Here is a 24,860-nt window from a genome sequence, read left to right as displayed (position 1 = left end):
TTAACAAGACTACGACTTCATGGATTTTACTCATAAGGTATATTTAAATTACCTAGAAAGACTGAGCAACTAAATATTAAACTAAAGCTAGCGTTTCATATTAATATCGTAAAAAAAGTTTAATGATAAAAAAAAACAACTTATAAAGCTTTAACAAAGCATAAAAAATACTAAATATTTTTTTTAAATAAATGATTTGAAAATGTTTTAAAACTATGTTTAATGAATTTTTTTTCAAAACTGGAGCTTAGCTTCATAAAGCTAATATACAACTAAAGTTTCCTAACCATTTTTCTACCCAAATGCTTTCATTCCAATTTTAGCATAATAAATATTTTATTTTATTTAGATTATTTTAAACTCAGTCATACTAAAGTTTAGATTTATGTTACACTAAAAACTGCTTCTAAAACTACAAAAGTATGCATCCTTTCAATTGTAAAGAATAACTTGAATATCAGCAAAACTTTTTGTTTTACTAAAATATCAACAAGCTGTTTTAAATCATAACAACAACAAATGCAAGGTTTAAAAAAGTTACATACATTTCTACAGAACATTAATAAAACAGTATAAAATACTTGAAAATAAATAAACAATGAGTAAAAACAAATCTGTTACTTTTAACTGCCCCAAAACCCCCTTCAGCGGTACCTCCTACTCCAGGGACTTCAGGAGGATCTCCTGGTTCGACGCGGAGTCGTTGGGCGAATCGACCAGGGCCTCCTCGAGCGCGTCATCGAGGAAGAATGTGAATGTTCTGCCCACCGTGGAGGTTTACATGAACGTGGTGACGGGGAATTTCTGCCCGAGGAGATGCACCCCCGTGGTCAACTTCTCAGGTTAACTTTTTTGACAAATTGTAAAACAAATAATCTGTATAACAAGTTATAGATATAAATATAGCCAATTAACATTTACGCATTTTGATTTTAAACTGATATTTACAAGTACTTTTTTGCGTAATTACCCATCAGATTTTATACCCTTAAACGGGTAGCTTCAAATTTCCACTACTGTTTTTGGATTACTTGAAAATTATGCAACTAAGTTGCATGTTTACTGTTTCAGAATTTTTTTTTCTAGTATTTATTTTGTTTTAATAATAAGATTTTAATTTTTGATTTATTTTTTTTATGTTTGGGTAAGGTGGGTTAGGCTTAAGGGTATAAATATTAAAAAAAAATTAAAAAAAACTTTAAAAATATTTTGATTATTCAGCAAATATGCAAATTAGTTGCATGATTTTCAAATAATTTAAAAACAGTAGTTGAAATTTGAAGCTACCTCCTTTAAACTTATTCACCCCATAAAGGAAAGTACCTGCTGGTTTAGAAACCATTGAGAAAATTGAGGCTTTCACAGTTTACTTTTTAACGTTCTGAACTAACAGCTTTTTTGTTCAACTTTCTTTCTTTAAAAATTTTTGAGATTTTTAAACTTCTTATATTCTATACTCAATTTAAAGATAATTTATCAAGTCTTTAAACTATCAAAATATTTTGATTTAGCTATTTGCTACTAAAAAATGTTTATATTATTTAAGTTATTTTATCTTTTAATGTCGTTTTGTAGTAATTTTTTAATTTTTTTTCTTTGTAAATTTTTTAATTTTAGTAACTTAATCTGTAAACATAACCAATTATTAAGTTTTAAGTAATATTTTTTATATCTTTACAAATATTTTCATATTTTTGAGTACATTTTTATTTTTGACTGAACCTATACTTAACGTTTTTCTAAGCTAAGTAAGATATTGTTTCAAATAACCGAACAAAGGTAAAAAATTGATGTAGGCATTTGGCTACCCTAGTTTTTGAAAATTAAATACTACTTGAAATCAAAAAATATATACTCTCAAATATAACTATAATCAAGTGCGAAAGTATAACTAAATACTGTTATTAAGACTATGTAATAGAATCCTAAACTTTTGCATAATTTTTAAGCCATTTAAAATAGTTATATTACAAAATATCTTTAGTTACATTTTGGTTTACAATTTTACCCAAAGTAATAGTAAAGAAAACTGGTACCTTATTGCTAAAATTTTTCCAATTATGTACACGTTAATATATTTAATTTTCGCAAATCCTAATGGATTTTTTAAAGGACATATCAATTATTAAAAATTAAGGTTCTCTAAATTTGTTAGTAACAATGTTTTAGTTTTTTAAAACTTAAATTGTCAAAACTAGGCACGATCTAAGACGATCTGAATGTAAAAAAACTATAGTAGCTATAGCTTTACAGATTGCTACAGTAAATGTGGATTTACAAAGTTTAAGGTTATAACAACATTAGGTGCAGGGAACTACTTATTCCTTATCCGGGTAAATACTAGTCAAGATAAATTGTAATAAATCAAATTAATCTTTTTTTTTTTCGCAAACAACAAGCGTAAAAGTTTTTCGGGACATTGTAATTTATATTAAACTTAAAAACCAGGGCAGTTCATGAAATGCGACGAGTACTTCGACAAGCACCAGAGCCGGGGAGTTTCGAAGATCAGGAGGGCGTCGCTCATGCGTCACACTGGAGTGCTCAGTGACGTCATGTTCAAGGACTTGCTGAAGGAGGTGGAGGAGGACTTCAAGCTGAAGGCGGTCGTGGACAACTCCAAAGTGGTCAAGGTGAAGCCGAACAAGGTCTCCAAAATCAGGATGAGAAAAAGTTTGTTAGATAACATTTCAGAAAAATTTTAGATAAATTAACTCCATTGTTTCTAAACACACAACTGTAGTTAATAAGTTTCGGAGGTAAAAGTTTAAATAGTTATTAAGTAGCTACTCATTATAGTAGTCTTTAAATAAATATTTAAGTAACTATAAAAATATCACTAACAAAATATCACTAAAGAGCAAAATTAGCATTGTGACCTAAGTATTAAGCGGATTGATAATTACTAACGTGTTTAAACGAAAATATACAATAAGTTTATGAGTAGGATAAATAAGTGATGCATTCTTGTTACTTTACATGTATATAAGTTTATAATTATGTTGTTTATTTACAATTTTACTACTTTTTAAAAACGAATTTCTGATTTATTTGAAAACATTATCTAAATTTTTCATGCATGTTAGTTGAGATTATTGTTCATTTTGTACAATAAAATTTGTTTTAATTTCAGTTTTTTGTTAGCGTTTTACTTAAAAAAAATATATATATCGTTTTTTATTTATGTTTACAGTGGTTTTATGGATAAAAGAATAACAATAAATGAACAAATTGAGTACTATATTTTTATAGGCTGCTTGTTTTTAAACCCTAGATCTAACGTATTTTTAAATAAGTAAAACTGCATGAAACATTAGATACTAAAATTGGTTTTTAATTTTGAATTTACGGCTTGTTTAAAATTATTATAATATTAATATTGTAATTTTTACAGTAAGCTATTAAATATATAACTGTTTTAATTTTAAATTTTTTGTTGATATAAGATTAAATGTATAACAACAGAAAATAATAAAAAAACGCAATAATAACAAGGTTAAAAGGTTTAAAAATTAATATAACTGCTTTTTTATATATGTTTTGACTATTAGGTTTTATTGTTACAACGTTCAACTCTTAGAGCTTTGTGTTAAACTTGAAAAAAATTAAATAGTCAAAACTTAACTTACGTAAAAGTACGTTTTTTAACTTAATTTTTTTGATCTATTGCTTGTTTTTACATAAATACATAAATTTAAAACGTTCTAAGCGCTAATTAGACATTTATGTTTATAAATATAAAATGAATAACAATTTTAACCTTATTCGCAATATGAACCATCTAACTTGTTTTATTTCACATTCTTATTACTGTTCGAAATCGTTAATTTATTTATCACTTTGTTTTAAAAGGCTGCTTTTTGAAAGTTATTAATATTTTATTTGACTAGTATTTTCAAATTCATAATACTTGTTTTTAAAGTTATAGATCTAGTTTAACTTATTGTATATTAGTTTTTTATTGGCGTTATAGCTTTTTAATACAGCTTCATTATTTTGGAATAAAAACTTATTAAAATAATAATTACATTACTGCTAAATTAACACTACAGTTGTTTATTAAAACTGTACAAGCACTTTAAGTGTGGTTAAGTTAATAATAAAATTTTAATCAAATTTTGAAGTAGTAAAAAATTTTCAATACTGGTTAGGAATGGTTAATAGTTAGAACAGGTATGGGTAACGATTTTAGTCGGTTAGCCAGATGTGGACAAGTTTAGTCTTTAGCGGGTAGAAGCATATTAATTCAATTGAACTAACGAATAACATTAATCATTCAATTAATTTCATCAAAATACTAAATCTAAATGATGTTTTTTATTATCCCTAGTGTAAGTTTTAAAACTTCTGTAAGTTGTATCATAAACCCGTCTTTGCTTTTTGTTGAATAAAAAGTATAAGTTTCAAAATTTGCTTAACTGTACGAAAATATCATGCTCGCGGGTCGGATTCTACTTAAACTTTGTAAATATTAGCTTTCCACACTATTTTAATTCCACGAGCCAGATATCTTGCTCATCTCGAAATTAGAACATTGTTATGTTCTAAAAATCTGAAATACAACTTTGAAAGTATTCATACAAAACATAAAGTTGTTTATGCTGTTACTGTGTTACTATGAAAGCCATATTTTGTGCATTGCAGTCACAGCTGAGCTGTACTAACTTAAAAATTAAAAAGTAAAAAGATTTAACAAAAATACAAAATAAAATATAAAAAATGTTTCAAGAAGAAGAGTCAGAGGCACCTGGACCACCAGGGACTTTTGCAAATTATTATTCAGAAGGTGAAAGAATGTATAGGTGTGGAGATTACAAAAAAGCACTCTGGCATTTTGATATGGTAGGTATTTTTTTTCTTTTTGAAGTATTTTTTTTTATAATTTCATCTTATTTATTAACTTTAATTATTGTTAGTATAACCAAGTAATAATATAATTTAAATAAATATAACATTTATTCAATAATAACTCCTTTTATTATAAATTTGTATAGTATTCAAGTTAGATTAACAGCAAGTTAATTTTTTTTTGTTGCTATGATAAACTTAAGGCATTTTAATTCAAAGAGTGGCAACCTTGTAAAACTAGATAACCTATTTTTATTGATGAAAATTAAAAAAAAAAATTATAGTTGAATAGCTTAAATTATTATTTAAAATAGTTAAAATAATAAATTTTTAGAGTAAAAGTAGTTTGAATTGATATATGTAAAGCATAAATAAGTTTTGTTAATTAATTAAAATTTGGTATAAATTAAATTTTTTTTGTAATAGTTTATAAAGAAAAAAGATAAATTTAACATAATTAAACTTTATTTTTTTTTCATTTGAAAAACAACTTGAATATTTTTTATAAAGTCACTCATTATCAATGGATAAATAAAACAAATAATTAGATAGAAGATAGTCAATAAAAGTTGTGTAAAAAGTTTTCTTCATTGTTATAAGTCCAAAACTAAGCTATATTTTTTGTATTAAGATAACAAAAGTTTAAAATTTTGGCTTGTTGGTTTTAAGCTATGATTACACAGTAGTTAACTGCAAAAGATACAGGTATAGTAAAAGATACAGTTTTTGTACAAGATAAACTTATAGTGTTCAATTTGTAGGCATTAGAAGTTGATGACAACAAAATGATGGGATATGTTGCCAGATCAAAATGTTATATACAACTTGGATTCCCTAAAAAAGCTCTTCAAGATGCAGAAAGAACTTTAAAAGATGATGATAAATACTACAGAGTAAGTTGAAAATTATTTCAAAGTTCAATGATTTTTTTGAATATTTTTTTCAATAAAAAGCTTGTACACACTTAAACTTAAAAGTAATTACAAAACTGTCATTAAAAATATGCTTGAGTTTTGCTGTAACTATTTCACCATAAAATTTTATCACCAAATTTATAAGTTTAATGCAAAAGAGGAGTCCAAGACTTATTTTACAGTAGTTAAAATAAGCCGTTAGGGAGTTTAATTATATTACAATTTTTAATTTTATAAGAAATATAATTCTGAATATGTTTAGAAATTATTACTTAAATAAATAAATAAAATAATTTTTCAAAAGCTGATGTTTTTTTCACATTTTTAGTTTGCTCTTTTTATAAGGAAGCTATTAATCTCTTCAACGCTGATCTGTTACATAAAAAAAGTAAAAAAAAATATCAAATAGCTTGCATAAAAAAACTAAGACCTTAATTTGAAAAAGTTTGTTACAAAAACTATGGACTTTATCAATTTATTGAAATGACAAAATTTTATTGAAAAAAAAAAAAAACTTAACCACACCACTAACAACAACTACAGTTAATTTATTAAGGAAAGATAGTTTTTGAACTTAGATATTTTTTGTGTATTGTAATATTTTATTAACACCAAAAAGTACATTGTTTATTAGCTAATAGGCAATTAAGACCACAATAGGTAACATAGTTTTTTACTAGCTGATTTCATTTTTAAGATATTTAAATTATGTAACAGTTGCTTTTTTATTGGTTTTAAATTCTAATTAATATTTTAGACATTGAAAATATGCTTTGAACTGTTCAAATGAGTTAAATTAGTGTTTTATGAAAAAAACAACTTAAAATAGTCAAAGAAATAATTAGTTAAATATCTATCTTTTCATACAGTTTTTAAGCAATAATTTTCAATGTTTTTCAGTCTAATGTTAATTAATAATAAACAGTCATATTGTAGATGTTGTTTTGATATTAGTAAAAGTTTTTTTTTTTGAATAAAATAGTATAATTATTTTCAAATTTTAGTAATAAAAACTTACTTTTATCTACTTAGTATCAAAAATTAAAATATGATTATTTTAACAAATTTAGAAATGTTTCCTGCAAATATAAGGTTACGGGGATAGGGAGTAAGAACATTTTTATAACATTTAACATTGGTTTTTATATAAAAGCTTAAAGTATAAATTATAAGTGAGTTTTTGTAGAATAAATAAATTTTAATTCACTTTTGAGATATAGACATTTTTGTAAAAAGTTTTCTATACAAACATATGGTCTACAATTTTTCATTGACAATTTTATCAAAAATTAAAAAACTTAGTTAAAATATATCTTCTTCTTTATTTAATGAGCTATAGACCTTATCTTTCAGGAAAAAAATTCTTATGTAACTTTAAAGACTTTGAATGTTGAAAAAATATACTAAAAATAAAAGAAATTGATAAAAAAGTAAAAATAGGTTTTTTAAATTTATTTTTTCAAGAATTTATTTACAAACTAAGCTTTGGTCAAAGACCTTTTCAGTGCTTAAATAAATCTAAAAAGATGTGTAACAGTCATGTAAAATAGTATTTAAACAGTTAAATTAAAATAAAACAAATAATTACTTTATTTTAATTAAATTATTTAAATCCAATTTTCCATGACTTTTACATATAGTTTTAGATTTATTTAAGCACTGACGAGGTCTTTGACCGAAACTTAGTTTGTAAAATAATTTATTGAAATAATTAATTCATCATTTCTCCTCCAGTAGTTGAGATCTCTTTATTTGTTTTCTTAATCCAAAACGTATAATATATATATTTTTTAATATATCTTTAAATATATTTAAAAATCCTGTATTAAAAATAATAACATTCAAAAAGTAAATAAGTAGTAGAATACCTGTAAAAATTTAAGGAATATTAATTAAAATTCCAGCAGAAGATAGATTTTTAGTGTAATAGTCTTTTATTTGCCTATTTGGTTTGGGGCCTTATTTAAGAACCTATTGAGCTCACCAACTTTGATTGCTTATGTCTCAAAATTTACTTTGAATTTTTTTAAGCGGTTGAAAGTGTCTTAGATAAAAATGTACAAAGTAATATCAACTTGTAAAAAAAAAGGTCTACCCCTTATGTCCTTAATTGCTTAAGAGATGAACAAGTAGTTAGACTTTCCGAATTTTTAAAATTTTTTTGAAAAAGTTGCCAACAAAAATCTCTCATTCATAAGTTTGTATCGAAAATTTTTTACTAAACTGACAACAGTTTAAATAATTAAAAAAAAGTTGTGTACGTTTAAAACTATTTTAATGTAAATAATTTGAGCTTTCAAATAAGTTCCAATTAAAACTATTATAACTATATTATTATTTTCAAAATTTTTTTTATACCCCCTTACTCTATAACTTTAAAAGTTTTTTAACAATTGTTATTGGTTTTATTTTTTGGTAGTTATATTTGTAGTAAAGAATGATGTATAATTAATTTTTAAATAAGTTTGACTAAAAAAACCTTTCAAAAATGTTTAGATATCTAAAAGCATTTGAAGTTTTGAAAGTAAACATTACTTACACAGAATTGATTTATATTGAAGTATAGATTTCTTTGGAAACATAAAGTTGTTAAAACTTTTGATCATGTGTTTTGGTTTGATTAATGTTTATAACTTTGATAGTTATTGATGTTTCATTTTTGCTGCTATAGCTTGATAATGTTTTTTGCTTGAAATTTTAGGTTTTTTAACTTTTTCTTACTTTTTTCTTTTATACTTAAAAATTTCCCTAACTTTTTTAAAACAGTAATTAAAAAAAAAGTGTATGTAGTACTTATTAGAATTAAAAAAAAAAAGTTAAACAAGCTAATACTAATTTAAATTTTAAAATGTACCACCTAGTATTTCTTTTTCAAGTTTAAAATAAGTTAAAAGGTTATTACTTTTTCAAGCTGTTATGAAAATATGAAATTTTTGTGAATTTTTAATTTTAAATTAGTTAGTCATATATGGTTAAACTAATTAAAAATCTTAAATCTTAAAGAAACATGCTTAATTTCTATTTAGAAAGATAAATAGTTAAAACTATTATAATGTTTTAAATAACTTCTAATTTTTTTTGTGAAATTAATTTATTTATATTAGGTATTACAAAATTGTTTTTTTTTTTTCTTTCAGAGTTTACAAATATCAAAGCATATATTTTTTGTACGTTTGTAAAACATTTTTTTTTATTTCACGACTTCAAGGAAACTTATAAAATATTAGTTAAATGTTTAAAACATTTGCAGTCGTATAGTTAAATAAATAAAGCTTATCTCAATGAATTTAATTTTTATAATTTTATTTTAAAAATGAGTGTTTTAAGAGTTTCAATAAATTTATTTGAAAAAATACTTTTTTTTTAGCAAAAGTAAATACCATAGAAAATGTCTTCTATTTTTTGATTTAAGTTGTTAGTCAAAGTATTAAAAAAATAGTATACATTAGGAAAATGTTGGTGCACAACTCTGTCAAATTCTGACAGTTCAAGTTCTGAAAATTCAAATTCTTAAAAAAAATTAAGGGGCCACAACTGAAAAAGTAAAACGTATTTGAAAAAATAAAATATGTGCATGTAAATTTAATTAATACCCACAAACGTTTTTTTTTCTTCCAAAATTTTAAATTCTTTTAGAGATATAGCTAAAATACTTTTTTAAATATAATATTTTTATTATTTGTAAAGTTTCTCATCTACTGGATATTTTTTCCAAAAACTAAAAGTGTTTGCAGTCGTTAGTTAGACCTACATACTTATTTCTTTTTTTATATAATTTTTTCAGTTGTGGCCCTTCAAAAATTTTTTAAAGAATTTGAATTGTTAGAACTTAGATTATATGAATTTGAAATTTAATGTTACTAGAAAATGTCTGTATAAATTTTTAGACTTAAATGATTTTTTATAAAGTTGCAAGTAAACCTCAATATTGTAAAAATGTAAGCTAAGATATTATAGTAACTAGTGACTTTTTTAAAATGTTCTACTTATTAAAAAATTGTAACAAAGAAAAATTTGAATCAAAAAGTTCTACCTGTTCTTAAATTATTGGTAAATGTTTTAAAAATGTAAACAAAAGCACAATATTTTTATTATCAGAGGTATGACAAAAAAAAAAGCAAAATAAATATTATAGTCCATAAATTTTGCTTGTAAAAGATGTTATTAGCTAAAGTGAAAAACTGACGACTTCAATCAAATAAACGTCATTTATTATGTTGAGAAAAACAAGGAAAACTTTGTAACAATGCATACTATCTATGTCATGAATTTTGCTGGCAACAAAATAAATGAGTACTTAAATAAGATTAATTATCCAAATCTTTCTAGGGAATCCTGAGGAAAGCAGAGGCGTTGTACGCAATGGGTGACTTCGAATTCGCACTGGTGTTTTTCCACAGAGGCCAGAAGCTCAGGCCTGAGGTAGATGAGTTCAGGTTGGGAATCCAAAAATCTCAGGAAGCCATCGATGACTGCGTTGGAAGTTTGTTTGAGTAGTTTATATTTTTATGTGAAGTTAGCATATTTAGTTTGAAATTAACTTTTGTTCTGCATCAATGATGAGAGAAACTTTAGGTTAATAATAAAAACTTAAACAAATTATCTATTCATGTTTCAATAAAATATGTAGTCATATAAAAGTTGTACATTTTAGTGCTTTTAAATGTACTGTGATAACTTAAACTTTGATTGCTTGTTGGCTTAATTTTAAAGTTAGTTATTATTTATTTCTTATTTGAAATATTGACTGTTACTAACTTTTGTTCATTAATGATTTAAACTAATTAAACTTATGTTTTACAAAAGTTAACATTAGTAGTATAAATACAATGTATATGAAAGTATGTACTCTAATTTGTATTTTAAATAAACAAAATAATTTTTTAATACTTGGGATATTTTTTTGAATTTTGTACTAATATTTCAATACAAACAGCCACAATTTTTTATTATAAGATATTTCAGAATTTCTGAAACTTACTAAAAGTGTATCTAGTAGTATTTTGTTTTATAATCTAGAGACTTCATCTTATCATAAAATATTCCTTTCACACTTTTATAGCGTTCACTTTGTTTTTACAATATATCACTATTAACAAATTTTGTTTAAAATTCTTTGTATAAACTCTAGCTGTAAGAAATATCCAGAATGGCTGAGCAAAAAATCTAAAAGATGAGACCTACTCCCAAAAAAGTAGAAATTTAGTCTAAGTGTAGTTAAATGACTATATTTTAGATTCTATTCAAAATTTAAGGTTAATCGTTTGCCAATAAAGATCCTAGCGAAACAAGTTCACTTTAATACAACAATAACAAATTTAAACTATTCTCCTTTTTTATTAAACTAACATATATTTCTGTGAGTTAACTTAACTTTTTTACAAAGCTCTGTTAAACTTGTTAACACACAGAAACATATGTTAATTTAATAAAAAAAGAGTTCTGTTTAAACTTTTTAAAATATAACTCCTCTAAATGTATGATCAATAAAAAAGAGTTGTATGAAAAAATTTTTGTAAGTATTAGGAAAGTTTTTAAATAAGTTATATAGTTGTGTAGTTTACAACAATATATAATATATAGATCCATCATTGAAATTACAAGTGAAAGGAGACTTGTCTTTTTTCGAAGAAGGTGACGGAAAAACTAAAAATAAGTAAGTTGTAGTTTGGTATACTTACAGTTCCCAATTGCGATCATTTCCTACCCGATCAAATCCCAATTTTGTGTATTTTTTGAAATTCGGTTTACATAATGTTGATTTAAGTTAATTAAAATGACACAGGTCTATTTTTCTACTAGACAAATGAATATTGTAAATACTTAAACAATAAAAAACCCCTTAATTGTTTTTATTACTTGTTTTACATCATTTAAATTACTACCTTTACTGCTGTTTCTTTTTTATTTCAAAAACACAGCGAAGAAATAAATATTTTGTTTCTTACAAACCATAAAAAACATTAAAGTAAAGTTAAAAATCTAGTTAAAAAAAAAATTTTTTTAGTTTTGTATTTAATTTTTTTTTCACAGCATCAAAAAAGGAAAAGCGAAAACCCACAAGAAGATAAGCACAAAATGCTCTAAAGCCATGCTCGGAGAACTTTACAATGACAAACAGTATTTGGAAAACCTGCTCAAAGATGAAGGTTTGTTTTACTTGCTAAAAGATTGTCAACTAATTTGTATGATCATATTAAAAGTTTAAAATATATTTGTAAGTAGTATCGAGTTATAATTTAGTAAGTCCTTTTTTTCTTACTTATGTAAGTGCATCAATATTTCTTTTACTAATAATAATTATCTTTTTTAACAGACCTAGTTAAGGGCAGTCACGCTGGTGGGAATATTTACGAATTAGTATCTGAAGGAATTAAGTATCTCGATAACAGGTAATTTTTTAGTTTGGTAATGACGGTTTTTTTTAATCTTTTTGATAGTTTTTTATAAAAAATAAGTTAATCAATTTTTTTTTGCACTTTATTACATTAGTTCATATACATTGAACTTAGCTTTGTAGCTGCCGTCTTTCATTTAATTTCCGCTGATAATTTTCTAACCTAGAGTTAAAATAAATTAATTTTTTTAAACAAGCTTTAATAAATTAATTACTTGAATTATCAAAGTAAGTATATGTATGTAATAAAAATACTACCTTCAAAGGTAAAAGTAAAAAACGTGATCAAAACTGTTTTAATAATAACTCCAGTCAATATAAAATAAACTAAATAATATTAGTAATTTAAATTTTTAAATTTAAATTCTAAGTTTTAGTAAGTATATTGTTATATATTTTATAATAACTAAATATATTATAAAGTTGATGAATCAACATTATGGTAACTTTTTAATTTTAGTTTGTTTAGGTTTCTTAAAAGCTATCTTTTTTACTAGGTTAAGCTACAAATTATTTTTTTTCCATGTTTAAATGTGTAACACAAATTGTTTTGTCAACAGACAAGACTTCTGGAGGCAGCAGCGGCCCATGTACGCCATTCAGCGCGACAAACAGGAAATGAAGAAGAGATGGTCGTCAAGACCCGACAAAGTTCCTGAACCCACGGCGTTCATCCTGAAAAACCTCGAAAAAATTGATGCGTGTACGTTTGTTTGGATGGTTGATTAATATGGTAGTGTACAACTATTTGATAACAATAATTTTAAAGCTTCAGAATTTTGTCGAAATAACGTTTACTTAGTATAAATGATCAAAGTAATCTACAACTAAACTACTTTGCTTTAAATCATTATAATAATACTTCTTATTGTTTCAGAAAATGTTTATAAACTTTTCTGTGCTTTTTCAACGCTGTTTTAAACAAGCTACACATTTTTCTTTGCATATCAAATAAGTGTAAAAAATTTAATTGTATTAATTTAGAATAATTAAATTTTTATTTTATAGTTCATCTTCTCTTATGACCAAAACTACAAAAAATGTATTTAATGTATATTTTCAGCTATTTTAAAGTCCTAACTATAATGTTTAAAATCACTGGTAATAAATGCAAAACAAAAAACCGTCAACTTTCTCGCAGTGCTGGCGTCGGGCAAGGCGGAGGACGCGTTGGAACTCGCCAACACGACCATGGACCAGGTTGACGAAATGAACGCCAGTTTGCTGCCAAACAAGGACGACGTCATCGCCAATCTCCACTCATGCATGGGAAACGCGTATTTGGAGATGGGCGACGTCGAAAACGCTCTTCACAACCACCAGGAAGATTTCGAAATTTCTAAAAATCTGTAAGTTTTAAACTAGTTGATCATTCTTACTTTATTTTATATTCATTGTTATACAATCTATTTATCAGTTTTTATTGTGTTTAGTTTATTGTCATTTATCTCTGTTTGTGTTAGTTATATTTTTATAAAGATTTAGTGTAGAGTGTTTAAACTTGGAAAAATGGTAAAGTATTTTTTTTACTTTTGATTTTTGTAAGAATCAGACAAACAGTAGTGTAAAATGAAAACATACCAATTGATTTATTTATCACTTTATATCTTCCTGTACGTGTAAATAATGTTCAAGTTATAAACTTGCTATGAAGTACAACCAGTTTAAAAAAGTTATTTTGTAAACATATTTTAAAATTATTTTAATTATATGCTTAAAAGTCGTTAAGGTTAGTATATACTTAGATTTTTTAAATACTGATGAAAAGTCCTTTACTTATCTTCACCAATATTAACATCTAATTTTAGAAGCTCTTGAACTTTTATATATGATAATTTAACTAAAATATATTACTAACTTTCATTATGAACAAGGAGTATTAAACATACATAACTTGGTAATTACTTTTCAGTAAATTTTTGGACGCGAAGTCTCGAGCATTGGACAATCTAGGAAGAGTTCACGCTAAAGCTGGCAATTACCAACAAGCTATACAATGGTTAGTCGTTTAAATATCTTCTTAGAATGTTAAAGCATATAAAACATTTTACAATTGTTGTTATGTAAATATCATTCAGTGGTAAGTTTGAAAGCTTTAGTCGAATTTTGTTTGTGTTTAATAATCAATAAAAAAGGTTTGTTCATACCCAAAACTTTTCAAATGTTTCTCAAGGTTTCCCAAATCTAAAAAAAAACTTATGTTTTGTATTAGTTTTTGTAAGTTATCCTAAAAGTAAAACTATAATGTGCAAGTTAAGTTTACTACTTTAATGTAATTTCTATGCCAATTATTTTTTACAAGTTTTAATATCCTAAATTATTTAATTATACTCCTAACTTATTTTGTTTTTTAAATCAATTTTTGAAAATAAGTTTAGTTAAAAAAACGATTATTAATTTACATTAAAACAAAGTTGATTCATCTTATTATTAAGAAAAAAGTTGGAAAAAAGCTTTTTGAATATAATTTCAAGCGTATAATGTTAGTACTATAACTTTTTATTTATGAATTTAAAACCTAGTTGTGTTTTTCAAGACTTTTTTTTAGCAAACTAGAGTTATTTAATTACGTGGTTAATGAAATCCGTAGTTAATACTGAAAAATAAAAAAAATCTTTTGCACATGTTTGTACAGCAATTTTCAAGTACTTTTAAAACTTTCTACCTATTGCCTAAAAGAAAGCAGCAGATTACAAATACTAATGTATTAACTAATATGTATCACTAAAACTTTTATATCACTATTTAGTGTTCACTGGACCAAAAATGTTCAGCTCAATTACAGTAAGCATAAAACACACATGATAAATATAATCTATATGAGATAGAACAAAGTTTTATATAAAAACTTACTAATACACTTGTTATTATACAGTTGGGAGGACAAGTTAGGACTGAGCAGGTCGGCACTGGAATCAACCTGGTTGTACCACGAGATAGGAAGGTGCTACCTGGAACTGGATGAGTGCCAGCTAGCCATCGACAACGGCAGGAACTCGCTAGAGGAAGCAAAGAAGGCGCATGACCAAATATGGCAGTTGAACGCGAATGTCCTCATTGCGCAAGCTCAAGGTTTGTGTTTAAATTAAAAATTAAATACAATGGAATTTGTTATGTAAGCTTGAATTGTATTTTTATATTAGTAACTAAAAGTTAGAACAAAATAAGTTTGTTGAAATTGTAGGTTGTTAATTTTTTATTGCAAACCTATTATGTCTGAACAAGTTAAAAGATCAAAAGATCACAAGTATTTATAATTAAGTGGCAACTGTTTAAAAATTAATAAAATTAAATTTTGTATAAAATATTCGATACTGTTATCTATTTATTCATACAATTAGCCTATACAACAATTGTTGTCCATAAAATTGCCAAAAATGCATGTGCTACCTCGAGTTAAGACATTTAATAACGTTTTTGGGTACTGAGTATATTTAATGAAACTTCTGTTAAACTATCTTTTGTTGATTTATTGAACTCACTTAAAATAGTTACTTTGAAATTTCAAAGTTAGGTTAATATTTTAACTATGTTTGTCATTAAAAAAACGTCAGTTTTAACATTACACAATTTATTAAATTAACTGTTTTTATTTTCATTTTAGCTAGGAGGTATTTAAAAGGTTTTTATTTGTTTTAAAAAGTTATGTTTTAAGTTTTTCTTTATTCTAAAATATACTTTTTTGATTACAAATATGTAATGTTTTATAAATCCAACAGTGAAGTTAGAAGAATACGGAGACTCCATCGGTTCTTTCAGAAGTGCTCTTCAGTTGGCGAAAACACTGAATGATAAACAAGCAGAGACTGCAATCACTAAAGCTCTTGAAGATGTTAATATAAAGTTAGATTTGTTTTATTATATGAAACTATAATTTATAATTTTAGACTACTAAATTGTTTGAGATTATTTTTTATGAAGTAGCTAAACTTTATAATAATTTACAATTAAGTTAAATCATAGTAGAAAGGCTTTGGTGTTAAAAAACAGTCAGTTGTTAGACTCATAATAACAATAGACTTCTAATATAAGTTTCTACTTATGGCTTGTACGAACTATTGAGTAGTTTTAAGTATTAATGTATAAACATTGCAAGTTTAAATTTGTTTTTACTACATCATTGCATTTTGTGAAGAAGTTAAAACTTTTGCTATGTTATTAGCAATAATTATATGTATTCTTAATTCAAAAGTATTACTTTTATTGTGCTTAAAAGATATAAACAAGAAATTACAACGTTAATTATAAACTCTAGCTTATAGAAGTACTTAATGATATAAAATGAGTTGGTTTTAGTTAGAGTTTAATATACAAAAGCTTTACAGATGTTTTTTTGACTCCTAAATTAAGGCTTTTAACAAGATTTTTAATTTAAGCTGAGCTGTATAAGCTAAAAAACATATCTGTTTGCAAGTGAAGTAAAATAAAATTATAGTTTTAAAAGTAGAATATGCAATATTTCTACATAAGTTGTTCAATCATTTTAATGTTTTTAAACTAAGGCTTGCATATGAAGTGTATTTATACTTATATCTTTCTTAAGCTGCAATTTTATAAATACTTTTAGGAGAAGCAAGCAATTCCGTGATATTGAGGACAAGAAAGAAAAGACAATGGACACTTATCCTTCGAGCTGTGGAAGTGTCGTGGAATCCAGTTTGTCAGGTAATAAATTTGTCGTTTGTTAAATAGAAATGGTTTTATAAATAATTATAAATGTAAGTTTGATTCAGAAAAATTTATTTCTCTTTTTTTTATTTTTTATGATACAATTTAAATTAATATGACAACATTTTTTCAACAAATAAGTTTTAAAAATATATTTGAATTCAGTTCTAGTTGTAAAGCTTTTATGATTAAATTGCATATAAAACATACTAAGTTAAGATTAGAAGTTTTAATAAGCAATAATTTAGCAAACTTTAAACAACTTGACCAGTAGTTATTTATTTGAATATCTTATTCAGAATCATAAATACTCAAACCTTGTAAAATAACAACCAAGAATGATGCCAAAATTCCTGTGAAACCAAAAAAATGTCACTATGTCTGTAAATATCTGAAATCCTGTGTTGTCTGATCACTGTGTTTAATTTGGAATACTTGTGCTTAAAAATTTTTAAACAAGGTTTTATAAGTAAAAAGCAATAAAGATACCTTTTTTTAATGCTCTTTGAAAAAATTGTTAAAATTTTTTTTTTTTTAAATCAAAAATTCATTACTGTGATATTTGTTTAATAAGTGTCAATAGTTTATTTAAATACTAAATGCCTTATTAATGTTCTATGTGTTTTTCGTTGTAAAACTATCTTTAATGTATAAATAAACTAGTTTAATGATTCTTTAATAATTTTTAAAGTTTAAAAATAGCATGTTGTTTAATTGAATACAAAGTTGAACTTAAGTAAAGTTTTTTACTAACAAAAATCTGAATTTTCGTTAGTCATTTTTAAATTAATTACTATTTTTGTACTACTTTTTAAAGTTAATGTTATTATTTAAAAAATAAATAAATTGATTAAAAAATACAGATGCACTTTAAAATTAAGTTATTCTGTTAATGAACTATGTAAAAAATGTCGTATGTAATTTCCAAATTAGTGAAACAGTTATAATTAGTGAAACCTTATTTATAGTAATTTTAAGATTAAACGTTCTGTGCACTATAGAATACTAAAAATGTTTGATAATAAATATAGGTAAAACATTATTTAGTAATAAATCTTTGAAATAACAATATGAAGAATGTCAATATGAATTTTCTTTCACTGAAGTTTAGAAACTAAATTGTGCGATTAACTACTAGACCAAAGATATAATTCATGTATTTAGATATCGTAGTTGCACAAGTTTTATAATTTGTAGCGATCTGTAACTACTATAATTAGCAACTAAAAGCATAGTATTATTCCAAATTCAAACTAGTGTCTAGTTTACAAGAAAAGTAGTTATTAAACAATACAGACTTATAAATTATAAACATACAAACTGTTCTGTCTAATAGTTTTGTCAACTTTTATGAGAAAATTTAGATGTTTTAAAGATATTATTGAAATTAAATATGTGGAAGAATAACCAAAAAAGTATACATTAATACAAAAATCAAAAGCCTATTTCGTGATTATATCAACTGTTTTTTTTAAATTTAAATACATGTATATATCTATAAATAATATAATATTGGTTGCTTATAAATATAGAAATCTTAAAGTTTTCAGCTAAGAAAATTTACACTTGGTAAATGTCACAAAAACTCACTGTGCAAAATTTTAAACTTGAAGAAACTTTCACCTTTGCGGAAATTAATTTTCCAACAGCCACCCATATGTAAACTATATGGGACCCAAATAATACGACCTTAAAGTTTTAGCTGGAAGTTTTTTTAAATTTTTTCACTAAAACACGTTGTGCACAATTCAAGACTATTTAAAGAAAGATTTATAGAGACACTTCTTGATTTAATGTATTTTTATTCTTTTTCGTAAGTTTTTTATAATAAAAAAAATCAAATCAAGAAGTGCCTCCATAAAACTTTCTTTGATTCGTCTTAAACTTTTGTGCACGACGTGTTTTTGTGATAGTTGCCACATGCAAAAAAACTTCCGGCTGAAAACTCTAAAATCGTTTTTTTTTTGTCCCATATAGTTTGCCTTGCGGTGGTTTTTAGAAAATTAAATTCTGCGAAGGTGAAAGTTTCTTCAAGTCATTTAAAATTTTGCACAGTGAATTTTTGTGATGGTTGTCAAGTAAAAAAAAGCTAAAAACTTAGAGGTCGCCATATTTTTAAGCATCCAGATACAAAGTTTTTATGACTTTTTTCATCCTGTTAAAAGCGAAACAGTAACTTTGCTTAGATAAACAATCAAGTTTTGTAGCTCTAATCAAAGAAGTTCCATACAAAACCTATTAGTTTTGAAATTTAAGATGAAGAGTATTTTTAATTCTTAGAAAATTAATTCACCTATTTCATAAATGTACTTTCGAAGTTATCATTTTTTGGTTTCTTAAAAAAAGTAGACTAAAAAAAATTAAATCAATTAGTGTTATTGACTAAAGAAGTAGTAGTTTAGTAGATACAAAAACTTCTATGATTTAAAACTTCATTACAGAAACTCTGTATTTGGTATATTTGAGATAAAACTATTAGTTATACATAACTGTTATGTCGGTAGATTTTAATACGAAACTGTCATTACTCAAAAGGTGAACAAAATTTCTCATAAGCTTTTACATAGCAAAATCTTACCCAATACTGCTTATTTTTATAAAAAGTTATTAAGAAAATTAGAGTTTACTTTCAGTCAATATTTTTATTTAAATATTCAGCTAACCATAGAGAGTATTTTATTTTAAACGTTGTACAAATTTTGAAAATATAAGAAATTATTAGTACTTAATTAGTTTTGTAGTTAAGTACAGGTTTTATGATGTACTCTTCAACATTTTAAGTGCTCCTTGGTGAAAATTGGTCTCTGTTCTTCATTTTCAAATACTGCGTTCTAGCAAGTTCGTAAACAAATCTGCACGCTCTCACGATCCATAAGAATAATTTCTTGAATATTGGCATTGGTTTCGGGTATTTGTTGCTAGCCAGCATTAAAAACACAAATGAAACAGGAATTAAATAATTTGAGAGGTTTTGGTTTTCATCGAAACTTTTAAAGTTTGTAACTCTGTATAATGTGAAATTGTTTTTAATTTGAAAAAAGTTTTTAAAATGATTAATTATCGTAAGATTTATAATACTTATTTTAATTCAGTCAATTTAAGCATATAATAAATCTTAGAAACTATTTTAATTTGACAAGGTTATCATCTAATTTTTCAGAAAAATTAAATAAAATTGACTACAAACCGTAGTAAAACATAGGTAGTTAAGTTTTTCAAGTTAAAACATTAATTTTATTTTACCTTTGCTGTTTTTAACTTGTTGACTGCTTTTACATCATGAAAAGCTGATGTAATAGTGTTACTTTTTTACCCACCTCTAATAACTTAGAGTTGGGTAACGTACAGCCCTTTAAGCTATACATCTGACACATAACGTTTTTTTTAGCTTGAAAACAATTTTTTGAAAATAACTAAAACTGTTTAAAACTTTTAAAATACTTGAATATAATAAAAATAAACGAATAGTTTAAAACTTGCCCCTCATAGTTTGACTTTGTTTATATTTTTTTTTATAAAACTTAATTACTAGGAGTAAGCTTATTAACATTACAAACAATCTAAAATCTTTAGGATCCTTGATCCTAGTTGTATGGTTCCGGTAGATTACTACTGTAAAGTATGCTTAATAAAATTTTGCAGAAGAAATAGTTAAGTTTGTCAAAATTGGCTAGTACTGTTTATTCTTTCAAAATCATTAAGTATTTTTATCAAAAACCAATATACAAGATATTCATTTTAAAACTAAACAAATCACGAAAAAAGTGAATTTAAATACTAATAAAAGCCAGCTACTAAAACATTAAAAAAAAACTTCCAATGTTGTAATAGAAAGCAATTTGTCCTATTAACTAAGGTTTGACCTAAAAAATTTAACTCAACTTAATAAAACTTTTCTTTTAATTAAGTTAGTTCTTTAAGTTATTCAGAGGTTATTAATAAGTTTTTATTAAAAATATTCAAATTAGTTGTGTAAAATATAATAAAATCCTTGTAACAAAATATGCTACAATTTGTATTTTATGTTAAAAAAATAATATAAATATACTAAAAATTTTGAATGTCGTTTTAGTTACTTTCAAACGCAAAAAGATATATAAAAAATAATTTGGTAGGTAATCTTTTCATATACAAGCATTTCAAAGAAACTAATTCAAACATTTGTAAAAAACTGAAAACAAGTTGTAAACAATAACAGTAATAATATAGTTAACTTACAGAGATCTGTAATACAAAGCTGCAGCTCCAACACTAATTCCAATTAAATTAGAAACAAATTTCAAATATTCTCTTCTGAACCAAGTTTGCCCCATTCTACTCAACCAGTCGTATATCTTAAATTATATACTGATGATGTTTGAGTAATACTTTTCAAAATAATTAAACAAACTATACTATGTTCATATAGTACTAACTCTTATTCGGACTATAATTTATAAAGCTACCAATTTAAGTAATTTTGTGAAAAGTCTAAGTTAAAACATGTATAGTTGTTAGTTTGTTTTGTCTTATTATATTAAAGTAAGTTTGTTTTTAAAATTTGTTTGTATATGTTAAACCAAAAAAAAAAAAATTAAAATAATAAAACAAACATTCAACAACTTTAAAAAATAATTGATACTTTCGTTTAAAATACCAGAATGCTCTAGGATTCTCTAACGATAACAAATAAAAAAAAAACAGTTTGTATAACTCAGAAACAGAACAGTTTACCAAATTCCAGTTTGCATAATATTCTATCCAGTATTTATTTCGGCCATCGTCAACAAGTTGAGATTTTTTATGCCGTCGAATATAAACAATGAACTTCACCGCACGATCAACAACAACAGCATCCGAGACAATCTGTGATCTCAACAGCGGTTTCTCGCGACTATTCCTGCCTGATGAGTCCTAATAAGGACGAAACCGGTCGTAGGATTGTCTCGGATGCTGTTGTTGTTGATCGTGCGGTGAAGTTCATTGTTTATATATGATTACATAATATTCTATAAAACGTTTCAAACAGAAGAATAAATGTTAAGGTGCAGAAGTAATCAAAAAATTTACCAAATTATTCATATTAACAAATATTTTATTAGTAATTTAGAATGAAACTTCTTTAGTGTTATTTCCAGATTTAATTGATAACATAAAAAATGTTTTAAATTAACACTAACCCACGACAAAACATTGATGCCGGCAACAACAGCAATGACAGTCGTGTAAAACCAGAAATTTTTTCCATTCCTCCTTACCATGTTTTGGTACAACAAACTGGCTATGTTCGCATTAATTGACAACATGTCTATTATTGTTCTGTAAAAAATTACTTTTAACTTATCGGTGTAAAAATTCTAAAAACAATACAGAGTATACTCTAAGTAAAATAATCTTATTTTTATCAAAAATATATCTACTAAAACAAACATGATAAAACTAATGTGTAGAAAACAAACTAATAATAAACATTCTATTTTACTCAGCACTGTTTTAGAAAGTGTTACATAAAATACACATATATTTAAACTAACATGTATTTGCTGTGCAACAGTGTGGATCTCGTCAGAGCCATGAGGAAACAGGAGCTTATTATCAGGTTCATGGTGAACTCCATCTTGAATATATCTTCCTTCTTACCTGGTGAGTACACGAGAACTTTCACGAAGATGCCGGTTACCCACTGCCACCAGTTATCAGCTTCCTTCACCGCGTCGAAAGATATCAGTACAAGCGCCTAGAAAAATATTTCAGTTTTGCTAATTTTTTTGTTACACACTCTTCGTTGTTACAAAGTTAAACACTATCTAACGTATACGCAAGGTTAAAGATTTTTACATCAACCAGTTGTTACACAAGTATCTTTCACACTTGAATTACAATGCTTGATGCTAGAAGACTTAAGTTGTAAACAACGTTAAACTTACAAAAGCTTCATCTACAACACCTCTACCAGCAAATTTACAGCAGGGTTTGAATTTAACGCTAATGGCAGTTGAACTAGTTTTACACTTCATAACAGAATATAGTATTTATATGTTGGATCTAACTTATATATGTACATAGTAACAAACTATATAAAGTTTTTTAATCAGATTTAAGAAACGTATTTGTTCGTTCCACCCAATGCAAGTTTAAAAATATTCATAAACTACAAAAAGTTAAAATAACCAAAAAAAGTTGAACCTATTATTTTATTGTCTCCTACTACAATAATATCAATTAGTTTTGTCATCGTTATATTTCTAAGTGCATTTATAAATTCTAAGTGCAGTTAATTATAACAATGAAATTGTCACTGTGTTAAACGGATAGCTATAATTTTAAACTCTAACCCCTGAACACAATACAAAACCTCATAATCTTTGAACTGTACTGAGTCGTTATTCTTAAAAAAAACATCTTAAGTTTTACACAAAGTGTAAACTTATTGCGTTCCTATACAAATCGATATAAGTTTAAACAGTAGTAATAAAGTTGGTCACAGTGGTAACTTCATTTTTATTACTTTTTGTAAATATGATTATAATGTTTTAATTTATAAGTTTTAGATTTGCATTTAATGTCACAACTGTATTTTTGCAAAAATAAAATTTTTACCGAGTCTTCTACACGGATAACAATTTTAGTCAAAAAAACTAAAAAATTAACAGTTTTAAATCATATATAGAACCTTTACCAAGTTTGTAAACAATAAATTTTCGAATGAAACACTGGATAATCCTTCTTATCAATATTAAGGTTCATCCAGTGTCAACTAACCTTTAAAGTTTAAAGTTTTTAAAACCTTTTCATAAAAAAGGCACAATTTGTACTAAACCTGTTTATTTATTTACAAAAGTATACATTTGTATCAGTATTTGTGATACTATGCGAACAATTGTACTCACAACTTGTACAGTAGCCGCCAAACTGAACATGATCGGCATCACTGGGTGTTTCTTGATTACTTGTGAAATGAATATCGGGAAAACGTACAATATGTTGGGTAGCAACCTTGCTACTAGTTTTCTCACAAGATCAATTGAATAGCCCGCACCCCATATTTGGTCCTTGTACTTCCATGCAAAACTTGTTATTTTTTCTATTATATACTCCATATTTTTGTTTGATAAGAAGCTAAACGATAAAAGTACTTGTAAGTTTATAATATATTAAATGAATAAATATATATTATAAAAGGCTTTTGAAAAAGTACTGATAGTAATTTTTTCTTATACCTTTTTTATGAACCAAAACTGCTTGAATTAAACAAAACGTTTTTAAAAAATATATAACAAACTAACTATCATTGTATAACTAGCTTTTACTTGTATCATTTATACAAATAACGTTTGAAGGGCAAAACATAATACTCGTAGAGTTAAAATTGTAAAATCAATCTCAATAATAAAAACTTTATTTTTTCTCATACACCGTTTCTACACTAAATATTTTTTAACTGTGTCGAAAGTTTAAAATGCATAGTAATTGAGAAAACTTTTCTAAAAATATCCTCTCACTTAGGTTAACTTTAAAGTTTGCAATTCAAGCCGTCTTGTTTATTTTAAAACTAAAATTTATACTATACGTTAACTATAAAGTTTAAGAGCTTACATGCAATGTATAAGTACTTTGTTTACAATTTTTAAATATATATATATTTCTTATATATAATAAGAACTTTTCTATATAATTATATATAATAATAAATTTCTTATATATATTTATGATAACATATATTCTTAAATTACAATTCAAATCCTCGTAAACTGAATTATATCTGCTAGTTTTATTTAACACTTTTTAGTAGTTATAAACAGAATAGATATACAAAGTTATACTTATTACTAAGAAATAAAACTCATACTTTTATATCTACTTAATAGACTTACAAAAATCATTTATCAAGTATACGATTAAGTAGAGATAAGAAAAATAAGCATTTAAGGTTTTGTTTAATTTAAGTCGATACTTTTAAAATTTTGTGTTTAGTAAAGTTAAATCATTAGCTTATGAGATTTATTTTATATGTTTTAATTATCTGAAAACTGTTCCATTTACTGATTTTTTAC

The 24,860-nt window shown here is 25.1% G+C and overlaps 1 protein-coding gene across 2 annotated transcripts; it reads left to right on the top strand.

The window, feature by feature from the left end:
- The first annotated feature begins 654 nt into the window (after nucleotides 1-654).
- LOC145843866 (outer dynein arm-docking complex subunit 4-like) lies at nucleotides 655-17,498 on the top strand. 2 transcript variants are annotated; one of them, XM_082951124.1, is made up of 15 exons: nucleotides 655-842; nucleotides 2,449-2,673; nucleotides 4,733-4,842; nucleotides 5,610-5,741; nucleotides 10,092-10,245; nucleotides 11,346-11,418; nucleotides 11,796-11,911; nucleotides 12,079-12,154; nucleotides 12,720-12,862; nucleotides 13,301-13,508; nucleotides 14,072-14,158; nucleotides 15,035-15,231; nucleotides 15,879-16,002; nucleotides 16,727-16,824; nucleotides 17,127-17,498. In XM_082951124.1, the coding sequence occupies exons 1-15, from the start codon at nucleotides 782-784 to the stop codon at nucleotides 17,132-17,134; spliced, it is 1,812 nt and encodes a 603-aa protein (XP_082807250.1). In that variant the 5' UTR covers nucleotides 655-781; the 3' UTR covers nucleotides 17,135-17,498. The 2 variants fall into 2 exon arrangements, with proteins under 2 accessions (XP_082807250.1, XP_082807249.1); XM_082951123.1 differs by having other exon boundaries at nucleotides 4,730-4,842.
- Nucleotides 17,499-24,860: the final 7,362 nt, after the last annotated feature.

This window comes from Thalia democratica, chromosome 9, assembly GCF_965202585.1.
Source record: "Thalia democratica chromosome 9, ktThaDemo2.hap1.1, whole genome shotgun sequence".
Lineage (NCBI taxonomy): Eukaryota > Metazoa > Chordata > Thaliacea > Salpida > Salpidae > Thalia > Thalia democratica.
Note: the sequence above shows the minus strand (reverse complement) of the source record. Positions and strands in the feature narration are given on the sequence as shown.